This window comes from Acanthaster planci, linkage group LG02 (genome assembly GCF_054643075.1).
Source record: "Acanthaster planci isolate LZ-2023a linkage group LG02, COTS_SCS, whole genome shotgun sequence".
Classification (NCBI taxonomy): domain Eukaryota; kingdom Metazoa; phylum Echinodermata; class Asteroidea; order Valvatida; family Acanthasteridae; genus Acanthaster; species Acanthaster planci.
In genome coordinates this window covers 9,328,972-9,341,487 of record NC_141778.1, presented here as the reverse complement: position 1 = coordinate 9,341,487, position 12,516 = coordinate 9,328,972, and the positions used below count along the sequence as shown (strand labels likewise).

Sequence of the window (12,516 nt, the reverse complement as noted above, 5' to 3'; positions counted from 1 at the left end):
GGATCGGGTCAAAGTTTATTGAAACCCGCCCTCAATCGTAAAGCCGCTGCGCTTGTGAGTTACTTGGCTACAGCTACAAATTACACATTCACTAATGGAGCCACCGGTTTGCGGCTTCTCCTTTTTTTCCTTAGACGTACATGTTACTGCTGGCCTTGCCTTGGCCAATATACTCAACATAATGGCTTATGCTATAGTCTTTGCTCCGTCGATTAAAGGTTCAACCTTTTTTACAGTTAGATGCGCAAAATCCATATGCACATTCTATAAATAAGTCGGACGAGTTAACATTTAATCCGCAAAGTGATCTGTTGAGTATACATGTACGTTATCTAACATATGATTATTTTGTACTTTATAAAACAGATTAGATTTTTTTTAGTGGACTATGTACTGATGAAACATTGACTTATCTTATACAAATTTACAAGCCAATCTTGTTAGACTCAAAACGAGCTCCTTAGGTAGGTCTCATTATACCATAGAGCAAGTCCCTAGGTTTTAGACATATTTGAATTACAGGAGGATCGTGAAAACTGCATTTTATAATTTAACTCAGATTTTGGGCAACCGAAAAATAAATGTACAAAATAACAGTACAAACTGATGAAATGCGGAACGGCTAGAAAAAGGCTACTGTTATCAGATCAAATGCACAGCCGAGTCTAGCCATTAAGCTAGGTGGAGCGTACATCATACATGTACAGTATATGTACGTCAGCGAGGGTACGCTCACGTACGTGTACACAGCTACAGCACAGTCAGCAACTCGCTGTTTTGAAGTTCTTTCAGAACTTTTCGAAGTACGTCTTTCAGGATGGCAAGTGGCGTACAGGCTAACATTCTTCGTCTCTTGCAGGATGTTGGGAAAGCTGCGTAAGTTTGCATTTCGAGAAATTCAGCTTAAAATCAACTTTCGCATTGTAACTTTAAGCACGACACTTCTCTCTTCTTACCGTGTTTCCCTAGGCCCCTACTTCGAGAACTCGAAGTCACCAACTCTGTGCTACTCCGTGCACCCGGAGTATCACGGAATTAGTGACTTCGAGTTCTGGAAGTAATACTTGTGGGCTACCCTGAACATTCGCTTTTGGAATGGTAGGCCTGTCTAGGCCAAAGGTCAAGGCCTTAACCAAAACTGTGGGGTTCGAAGTCCTTCGCCGTCAAACCCAATCAGCGCGCAGCAACCGTAAAAGCTGCTCCTTTCATTTGCTACGTACGTATGCACGGCTGTCTGAATCTTGCATATGTAATGAGCTATGTCGTGGACTTTTCAAAATTGTATACCACCTTGTGTTACATTTAAGAATGGAATGTCTTAACATAAATGAACAGTTAAGATATCAGTCTCATGTCCTTTGTAAACAATACAAATATTCGCCGTCTCTTTTGGAGGATATTAGCCGTAAAACGTAGGCTTTCTCGTTTTTTCTTGCGAACTCCCATTAACGGAGGGGCTGCGCACTGACTGAACCCCACAGTTCTGGGGTATCTAGGCCTATTACTAGTATTACCTCACATTAAAGAGCACCTCTAAGGAAAACTTGTTTTCTCTGATTTTAGCTGTTCAAACTGGGCAAGGGTGCCCCTTCTCTGTTTTCTCAGAGTGACACAATCTACACTCAGAATTCGCATCTTGGCATGAACAGAAAAAAAGCCCTTTTAAGATTGGTAGGGCCTGTAGTTGAGCTCTGAGGACAAATGACACTGCATTCAATTTGGAAGCTTCCATATTTATTTGAACAGTTAAAATCAGAGAAAACGTGTTTTCCTCAGAGTCAGAGGTGCTGTTTAAACATGGGGCCTCCACTTGACAAGCAATTGTGCTGGGGGGGCTCTCTCCACCAACGGTTCTGTCTGCATGCCGTGCATGCTAACAAGTGGCAAAAATGGATATGTTTAGCTGACTTACCTCTCTTAATTTTACATACAATCTTGTTTCAGAAATCAGAAGTTCGTAAATGTAGTGTGGGCTGAATAGGCCAAATTTCTTTTCAACTTTCAAAGCTGTTCTTTCATGTCCAGCATAAAATAGTAGAAATGGTTCTAGTTCAGGCCTACCCCTGAACTGTAGGGTTCCTTGTCTGATGAAGAACCCCACGTACTGTACCATTACCAGTAATCTGCCCTGAGCTCAAGTGCAACCCCAATGGGCGAAAGAAAGACAGGTGGTTACAAGTGGGTTCTTGCACGTGTTTTGCGTATATGCTAAGACCATACATTTTGGAATAAATTCATTGCGCGTACTCATCGTGCTCCGTGTCAAACATACTTGCATGTCTATGTGGTGAATTGGTGCCAAAAGGACAGTCAATTTCATTGACAAACACGCCCTCTTTTGCCCCCTCGAGTACTTGGAGTGGATACCATTTACGATCATCCTTATCAGTCTCATCGCATTGTCATCCTCAATATTCATATTGTGTGCTGATTGAGACCAAACCTTCCATGTTGGCAATCTCATTTCCAGTATCAGACCACATCCTCAAACTAACCATGAATTAGCCATGACTGAAAGAGACTAGCCTCCCACCACAGGTGCCGTTGCCCTGCCCACTCTCAAGCCTTCCGTTTGAACCAACCTACCACACCCAAGCATGTGTGCTCCTCCACTGAGGCAGCTACCCAGCCAGAATATGCCTTCGAGGTAAAGCAGTACCTCAAGCTGTATTGTGAGGATTTCTCTTTGGGAAGGAGAGCAGGCTGAAGTTTAACTTGTTAGAACAAAGTTAAAGGATCCAAACAAATTACTTTGTCATTACCGAGACTTTGCTTTAAAAGAAGAGGAAAAACAAAGACAACATAATAATTTCACAAATTTGGATTCTTGGAATTTGCGCTTTAAAACAGTATTTTATTATAATAATGTTCTTTATAACAATATCAGGCTTTATTATTCACGTCACAGTCCACCTGATTTTCACACTGATAAGTGCATTTTTTTTCTTCCAAAACCATGTAGGGTCTGGTCTTTTGACGTCCCAGTCGAGTTTTTCCCACAAGTGGCTGCTAAAACTATGGTTGGCTGGTGGAACAAAAGTGAAAGAATAATTCACAGAGTGTAAAAACATCCCACGCAGATATCAGAACACCAGCTAATACACATACTACGAAATATAGCTCTGTTTAAAATGAATGGGTCAAATGTCCCATTGAATGAATTTAAGGTCAATTCGAAAAACTTGGCCACCAATACAAGTTGTAAGTAAAATGAGAATGGTCTATTCTCACCAAGTTAACAAGCACAATTGCGTCAACTTCACACAAACAGCAAAATGACTTAAGTGAAAAGGTTTGTGCAAATCGTAGAGTGAGCTGGGCCACTGCTGTGTTATTCATGCCCGTAAGGCACTATAGACCTTTTTCCAATGATGTCACGATTGTGCTGGACCTATGATGTGTTGTGATGGTAATGAGTGCATAGTGTTGTGATGGTAATCTACCTATTCAAGATAAACTAGTCAAGCATCAGCATTCGCACATGCGCTTGAAGCTACCCGTAGGAACACGCGATCACCGTGGCCAAGGAAGGTTGACACGTGGTGGTATTGTTTACATTTAGTCACGTAGGTGAAAAAGGTCTATAGCTATTGTGGCTCTGACTTATTTTGATAATACCATACATCACCATATAGTTGGGAACCATGACGGGCTGATGTGGTATTGATATGACAAGGCTCTAGGCTACATACCGCACCATATATATCAGCTGACAATTCACTTTGAATGTGAAGTTACTGTATATGTATCCAATATAAATTCTCGTCCAGACCGATTTTGTTTCTGTCTGATGTGAATCTCAAAAAGTTAAATTTTGAATGGGCTTAAGTGCATTAAAAGATATATGGAGGAAAAACTGGTTCCCCACAAAATGGTAATCAGTGTATTTAGGGTTTTGTTATTGTTGGAAGGGCATAGGATGGGCAGCTGGAAAAGGGGTGTGGTTTCAGGAGAGACACGGTGGGAGCAGACTCCCCCATTACCTTTCTTTTATTAGTAACATCTTCAGTACCCATTTCCCTTTTTTTTATCTTTATCAAGATGGCATGCTCCAACATTAGGTACGGCAAAGGAGTCACCCAGGAGGTTGGAATGGTAAATATTCATGCTAAGTCAATTCTGGGTCTGCAGATCACCATGCTTTTGGGTCCTATCCAGGTTTGCTTGTGAAGTGTTTTTACAGGTTTGAGTAAAGCATTGACGGGCAAAAGACAGTATTAAAATTCACGCCACCACCAACTCAAGTTCCACAGAAATTACTCATTTTTCTTTTTTTTGTGTGTTTAGCTAAAACATTAATGCACTTGTGATCATAACGGGCAAGTGATAAACCGTTGGTGTTCTGTGGCCTGATCAGCATGTTTTACTTTTATTCCTGCAAAATTCACAGATTAGTTACTGAGAAATGTCACTGTATGCCATCTCTCCTCATGTAGGATTTTAACAATCTTGGTGCGAAGAAAGTGTGCGTCATGACAGACAAAATAGTAAGTTATTTCTGACTTCTCTGATGTCTCAAGGATGTTGATTTCTTTTGTTGATGAGAACCCCCCAAAGTTTGGTCAAATGAAATAAAGTGCTTCTAACTTAACTTTGTCATCGTTCAGATAGCGAGTCTTCCGATCATGACAGCTGTGTTAGAATCTCTTCAGCGCCACCATGTCAGCCATGATGTGTTCCAGAATGTCCGTGTTGAACCTACTGATGTCAGGTATGAGCTAAACCTACTTGATTCAAGTCAGAAGATGAAATGAATGTAGGCAGGTGAGATGAAAAATGAGATGGAGCCTACAGTCTATCCGATGGAGAACCTGTAACACCATTGAGCACCCAGGGTTTTGCCATCTCCTACAGGTTCCTGATGGCTCCTATAGGTTCCCAATAGATTTGGCCAGTTGTTTGGGTAGGCGGATACTTCAACTACCTGTGGGAATTCTTAAGATTTTGTTATCTTCAACAGATTCCTGTGGATTTTGTAGGATTACTACCTCCCCATAGGAGCTTTTAAATCACTAGTAGGAATCCCATTGGACCCCGCAGGCTTGTGTCGTTTCCCACAGGCACCTATGATTTCTTTCAGGATGTCTTTTTACTCATAGTCTAGGTTGTAGGATAATTTTTTATGACCCTTGAAGTCCCCAGTAGGAATCCTTTAGGATTCTGTAGGATTAAGTACCCTCGCCTGACCTTATATTTGCAACCAGACTAGTAGATATGCTGCCCTCAACAGGTCATGCACACACCCAGTAAAAAATTCTTTGCTACCAAATCTTTTATATAGCTTCAAAGAAGCCATAGCATTCGCCAAAGCGGGCAACTACGATGCCTTCCTAGCGGTGGGTGGTGGTTCGGTCATGGACACCTGCAAGGCAGCTAATCTCTATGCCAGCAATCCCGACGCTGACTTCCTGGACTTTGTGAACGCTCCCGTTGGCAAAGGCATGCCGGTCAGAGGAGAGGTGAAACCCTTACTGGCCGGTGAGTTGTACCTCGAAATTTCTCTATTGTCCTAGAAAAAACCTGTATCATTGTTTTGTATTGTTTCTCTAATTAGATGAAAATACAATCGAACCCTGGTTAATAAGAGGTCCTTTGGACTTGCCCAAGTACCTTGTTATAACAGGATCCTTGTATTATCAGGAATGAAATCAATAAAAAAACCAATGAAAAACAAAGAATTGAGACCTAAAAATGTCCTTGTTATAAGCAGAATCTTGTATTAACAGTCCTCTTTTTACTGAGTGTGTCATTTTTTTCTTCTTGGTCTCAGTTCCTACTACTGCAGGAACTGGAAGTGAAACAACAGGGGTGGCCATCTTTGACTATATGCCTCTTAGGGCAAAGACAGGTATGCTATTTCTAGCATTTCTTGGTGAAGGTGATTTTCTTTGTTAAGCACACCCACAATCTTGGATGTAAGGAAGGAAACAAGAAATGCATGCATCTCCAATTTGAGTTAAACATCAGATGTAATTTCCACCTGCATCTCAAATTCTGTTCAACTGTCCCAATTTTGCATCTATCAGCACTCCACTCTTGCTTTTCAAATCTCCATCTTGTTGCAATCTGTCACATCAAAACCCCCCTCCCCACTACAGGTCATCCTAAATCCTAAAGCTTGCTCTCGTTGAGGGAGTTGTTTGTGCTTTCTTCTCCCTAGGTATTGGCAGCCGAGCCATCAGACCTCTTCTTGGCATTGTGGATCCCCTCCATGTTATGCACATGCCAACCAATGTGGCTACCTACAGTGGTTTTGATGTGCTTTGGTAAGGGAGAACTATTTTGAAATTAAATGTGTGGTTGTAATGCGGTACTAACACTTGTGATAGTGGGTAAGAGAAATTGGAGTGAAGATTAGTTGATATGTCGAGTTCATTTAACAAGATTTTTAACTGTTGAAAACTCTTTTCTAATCGTCAAATACAGTCAAGAGTTTCAATTTCAATAAAGCTATGTCAACTTTTCAATTTCTTAACTCATTTATCTCAAACATTTAAATGTACCTCAAAAATCTGATGGACATGCAACTCATTACAGCGATGTTCAGCAGGTCTTGGAAGTTCACCTCATATCTGACAGGGAAATTCAGAATCTTACCTCCAAGATTTAGATTTGAAATTTATCTATTCTTTGGTCACACAAGAGCATTAACCACTTGCTGCCGGGGGCAGTTATCAATGTTGATGATGCTGGTCCGGGATAATTATCATTTTTTTCTGTTTTCAAAATTCTGTAAAAATTCCTATCTTCATTTACTGGACGCTTACAAACGTGATGGACAGTCTGGTATCGACTCTAGCCTGACAGACAAAATCTATTGACGCCTGATTATTTCAGCCGGGCCTGCAGCCTTGTAAAAAGAGCCCAGATTGTGCGGTGTTATACAAGTTTCTTTTGTTCACGAACCTGGCTCAGTGTGCTGCTGACCTCTTTTCAATAGGGGCCAGATTAGCATGCAGCGGTGCTGTGTGGCTCATCGCTGTGGTGGTGGAGCGCTTTTGTGCCCGGTGATAATCCACTCGCTCTAAATGCCCCAAACCGTGGTATACTGTTTCAAAACAAGGCTGGATTATCACCACTTTTGAGAGTGAAAAAATGTCGGTAATGCCCAGCAGCCTGGTCTTTTGTTCCGAGTTTGGTCTTTTGTTACAAGGCCCTGTTCCCTTTGTCCAAGTTCGGAGACCCCGGCCACGCATATAAAGCATACGTGTCCAGATCCGGAATCCCCGGTAGGAAGTGGTTAAGTAGTTTTGAATCAATCTGGATTGCTTTTGGAAATGTCTAAGTCATGCACTGGAGTCCTACACTGCAATTGACTATGACAAGCGAACACCGCGGCCAAGCAACCCCATTGAGCGGCCAGCCTATCAAGGCAGCAACCCAATCAGTGACATCTGGTCCTTGCAGTCCATGCGAGTCATCAAGAAGTACTTCACAAGGTAAAAGCCAAAGGGACAGGGAGTTTGATTGGAATGAGATTTGCAGACGATGCAGTTATATTGTATCTTTGTGAATATACATATACAACCGACCTTACCCAATTTCTTAATGATTGGAAATACACAGCTGCTCTTCTCTAAGTGATCTCCAACTGCCCTTTTTTTCAAGTTTGAAGCATTTTTCTCTTATTTAGCAGGCTTTGATCTCTTTATCAGAGGCCACACAGAAATTTTAATCTTGAGTTTTCGACTACTGCACCCAAGGCAATTTTGCTGTGTCAGGAGAGTTCCAAGATAGATACCATGTCGTACATGTAGCGCTCCAGTAGATATTAGGGGCAGATCTAGCCCCCCCCCCAAAAAGGGACGGGATATAGAGGTTGAGAAACGACATCAATATGTAACCACCGTTGTTCCTTAGGTCTGTCAAGGATCCCGAGGATTTTGAGGCACGGTCAGCCATGCATCTTGCCAGTGTGTTTGCTGGTGTAGGGTTTGGCAATGCAGGTGTGCACTTGTGGTAAGTCAAAATACATGTAAGAATGCAGCAAAAGCTATTTGTATCTTAACAATGTAGGCAGTCATTGTTCATTGACCTGCTGCTACCTTAGAGCTCAAGCACTCCCTCATTGGTTGAAAAGAGCTGCGTTCGTTGAGAGTATTCATGTTGTTGGTAGCGAAGTGACTGCAACGCTTGTGTTTCCTAGTCATTCGTGAACCAGTGATGTGTAGTTAATACCAAAGGAACGTCTGTTGCTGAGGAAATAGCGCCCTCTCTTGGTCCAGCTTGAGGCCATTGGCCTAGATAGTGAGGCTTGGAGAATACATGTACATGTACCAGTTCCTCGGAACTTGTACACAAGTGGTTCTTGGTTTAAATGCCACCTTGGCACTTGATAAATCTTATTCTTTTTCAGTTTCTGTTTTGCTGCCTTGTTGGGTTTAAGTTGGTTATTTCCATATTTGTGAGCAAAACTGTAATGTTATCCCAGAAAGGAGCCTTCAGTGTCACATTGGCTTTTGCATAAAATTCCTGGATATTTTTTGATATTATGCTAAACAATTTTTTTTGGATGACTTGTTTGTAAGTTCATAGCAATACTTCAGTGAGCATTTCTTTCGCAGAAATGTTTTCAACGAGTAAATTCTGGGATCGCAGTTACAACAGAAAAACCCGTGCATCGAACTATGTCATCACAGCAACAGCGCCCTCAGTTGTCAAGGAAAGCTGCACAATTTTGAATGTTTAAAAAGTGCACTATTTGATGCATTTAACCTAAGAGGGATGCCACATAGTTCTACACGCTGCACAAGAGTACAAAATTGCTCTTAAAAATGTGTCTAAGAGAGACTCATCTCAGAAATATGTGTTTTTTTGGCGCTGTGGACGATGCTGGTCATCACTGAATGCGTTTTCTTTCAGTCATGGCATGTCTTACCCAATCGCTGGAATGGTAAAGAACTTTCAGGCAAAGGATTACACCACAGACCATCCCATCGTGGTAAGTTCTTTTGTTGTTGTTCCTGTTGGATGCCTTTGATTGAGAACCCACAATGGGTGAAAGTTTGATGTTTCACCCTGGGGTGAGGCCTCCGTTCAAACCATTTTATAAGGCAACTGGCACTGGCAGCTTGAGAAGACACCGTTTCGGTGTTGACTTTGTGTTCAGTAAGTTTAGCATGACGTTTGAAAATGATTATTCTCTGATTTTGGTTTGTTGATAGCCCCATGGTCTGTCCGTTGTCATGACAGCACCAGCAGTATTCCAGTTCACTGCGCCGATGTGCCCGGAGAGACATCTTGAAGCAGCTGAAGTCCTGGGTAAGGAACTACACACCTTTCAGTAATAGTTCAAGAGACAAATAAGATATGCAGACCTCCATTCCTGGGCCTCTTATTGTCAAGATGTACGTACCTTCAAAGGAACAAAAGTGATTCCCGGGCCCTTCCCATTATTCAGATGCACCTTGATAGGAAAACCAGCCGTTCCCAGACACTTTCTAGTGTCGAGCCACACCTTTATAAGGGCACTTTCCTATGGCCTAGTATCCAGATGCACCTCTCAGGAACATCTGCCATTTCCGGACCATCCTTAGTATCAAGATGCACCTTCATAGGAACACCAGCCATTTCCCGACCATCCTTAGTATCAAGATGCACCTGAATAGGAACACCAGCCATTTCCCGACCATCCTTAGTATCAAGATGCACCTGAATAGGAACACCAGCCATTTCCCGACCATCCTTAGTATCAAGATGCACCTGAATAGGAACACCAGCCACGCCCAGACTCTTCCTAGGGACCGAAAACAACTCAGACCTGGACCAACTGGGACCCAGAGCTTGTATAAACACTAGTTCTTGTGTTCGTAACTCTTAGAGACTACATGTATTCTCCCTGTACAACACTTACTTTTTTGGGTTAATGCTGTTTATTTCAAGGTGCTGATATCACCAACGTCAGGAAGGAGGATGCAGGCAAGGTGGTGGCTGACGTAATGCGGGAGTACATGTATGAATTAGATATTGATGATGGACTGATGGCACTAGGCTACACCAAAGATGACATTCCAGACTTGGTCAAAGGAACACTCCCTCAGGTAAAAGACATCCGTTGGCCTTGTTCATCAGTGGGTCACACAGCCATCGATAAAATACCCCTCTGAATTTCAGGAGAACAATTTTTACAATATAACTGTAGGACAAAACTTAATAAATGTGGCACAATTTGGCTGCCATTTAGCGATGTGTCCACCAAACACCTATGCTATGGCTTTTGTGCACATTCCATTGAAAATAAGTTGTGTTCACTCTAGACCAATAACATTTATCCCTGCTCAGCTCTCCGGGGTAGACTGCCATCTAGAACAACACGTGACACGGATCTACATCAAAAATGGCTTTTTGTAACATTGTAACATTGTTAAAAATCATTTCATTGTTTCAGTGGTTAAATAAATCATACGTTTCCTTTTTTAGAAACGTGTGACTAAGCTGGCTCCACGGGAACAGACGGAGGGAGACCTGGCCATGATGTTTGAGCAGTCTATGAAAGTTTACTAGAAAAAAATTATCAATCTCCAAGCTGATCCATCTATGGATGTAGTTTCGTCAAGCAAGTAATCAGTGGTACCGTCTTATGTTTGAATAATGCTTAGAAGTTGGATAACCGTGCGTTTACCAATCAATGATATTTCATCCAGTTTTCAATCAACTGATCAAAGTATCAACTGATCTATTGCCAATCAATCATGCAACTCATAGCTTGAATTGAAATCAAGATAGCAGTTGAATGAATCCTGTCATCAAATCATGACACTGTACAGATCACTTAATTTGTGTGCTGTGTATGTACACAAAAATGCGCTATGTATGCTGTTTGCTTTGCTTGTCATTATATTGAAATCTGAAGAAAACTGTGGCCCATTCAAGATGATTTTTAACATGTCTGGAGGGTGTTTTATTATGATTTACATGTACTTGTATTTTGTATTTGACTGGTGGTGAAAACCTTGCATGTGACATATCCGAATGCAGCTGTCATGTATCTCCTTAAAAATACATATATGCGCTATGTATGCTATGATTTATTGAATCCTCTTAATCGACCAAAATCTGCTATTTTCTCCTTATCTTGATGAAGATAGAATTGTAAAAGCAAACCAGCTTTGCTTGTCATATTGAAATCTAAAGAAAACTGTTGCCCATTCAAGATGATTTTTAAAATGTCTGGAGGGTGTTTTATTATGATTTACATGTACTTGTATTTTGTATTTGATTAGTTGTGAAAACCTTGCATGTGACATATCCCAATGCAGCTGTCATGTATCTCCTTAAAAATATGTTTATCAAATATCTACTTTTTAATTTGTTTGGTTTTCTGGTTGCTTTTTCCATGTTACTCCACATAAATTGTCAGAGTGATGTTTTCAACACTAAAGCAGGTACTGTATTCTTGTATTTTTAAAAAAATTCTTTGTAATTGAGAGAACTGCAGTACTTGCTGGGTAATGCTTTCAGCATTATTCAGTGTATGTAAAAGTCTATTTTGAATAAACACATTTTGGATCAAACAACCACCTAGTCTTGGTTTCAAGACATTAGTGCTTGATAGCGGACACCGTGCATAGTGCGCCCCCTAACGACTCATAATTAGACTGTGCGTCAGCTCGCACTAACGTCTTTGGAATCTTGCAGCAGCGTTTTAACTTGTTCTTTATTTTTCCCTCGGCTTTCCAAGGGAACCAATCAGCACTCGCTAAATTGCATGCATAATAAATTGTGATGACCTCAATAATACATCATGGTAAGGTCACATGCATCATGGCTGTCTGCAGTCAACACAGACACGACAACACAGACGTTCGTGCAGAGTTAGCACGGAGTAGAACGGGTGATACTCAGACTAGGTTAGGCCTAGGATATGACAGAGGATGCTGTTTTTGGTGACCCATAATCATGTACAGTCAGTATGCCCTCCTCAGCTAACTAAACCTTCGAGGACGGAGTACCCGGACTGCAAGTTGGTTGTCGTTTTCTTGCTGCATGTGTAGGTTTATCGCCGCTTGTGTGAGTAATTTGGCCTCAGGCAGCATGCTCATTATGAGTTACAAAAAACGAGAATGTATTTATTGTGTGATATCAGACAACGATTTTGTTTTCCCAATTTTTCTGCCACAAACATCGCAAACATGATGTGATGCAGTACAACTGTAGTCCCCAACGATATCTTTTAGAAGAGTGGCAATTTCATGTCTAGTATGGAGTGAAAAATATGTCTTACATGTCACTAATCCCTTTCCACAATTACAAACACTATTGACATCGTACTTGCTCGCGTGAAGCCGCCATGTTGTTCGAACTTCGAAGTACATGTACATGTAATTATAATACCAAGGCTATAAATATTTAAGAAGATCGGACGTTTGCATACAACTGCCGCACCCCCATTCCTGCAAGATTCTCAAGACGTTAGTGAGAGTAAGTAAAATCTAGGTGCGTGAGGGCGCTCTTCAACGGAAATAAAACAACTATCGATCACCGACATCTTGGGCCAAGACTAACAACCACCTCATT

General features: G+C 41.4%; 1 protein-coding gene across 1 annotated transcript; it reads left to right on the top strand.

The window, feature by feature from the left end:
• Positions 1–687: 687 nt before the first annotated feature.
• Positions 688–11,516, top strand: adhfe1 (alcohol dehydrogenase iron containing 1). Its single transcript, XM_022251194.2, has 14 exons — positions 688–876; positions 2,539–2,647; positions 4,042–4,095; positions 4,437–4,487; positions 4,608–4,711; positions 5,282–5,478; positions 5,771–5,848; positions 6,161–6,266; positions 7,287–7,439; positions 7,861–7,959; positions 8,863–8,941; positions 9,165–9,261; positions 9,883–10,040; positions 10,420–11,516. Exons 1-14 carry the CDS (start codon positions 818–820, stop codon positions 10,501–10,503), a joined length of 1,428 nt encoding a protein of 475 aa, XP_022106886.1. The 5' UTR covers positions 688–817; the 3' UTR covers positions 10,504–11,516.
• Positions 11,517–12,516: the final 1,000 nt, after the last annotated feature.

Coding starts and splice junctions, on each gene's coding strand:
- adhfe1 (XM_022251194.2), top strand. CDS start 818: ATGGCAAGTGGCGTACAGGCTAACATTCTTCGTCTCTTGCAGGATGTT. Junction 4,488..4,607: donor GCGTCATGACAGACAAAATA/GTAAGTTATTTC, acceptor GTCATCGTTCAG/ATAGCGAGTCTTCCGATCAT. Junction 7,440..7,860: donor ATCAAGAAGTACTTCACAAG/GTAAAAGCCAAA, acceptor GTTGTTCCTTAG/GTCTGTCAAGGATCCCGAGG.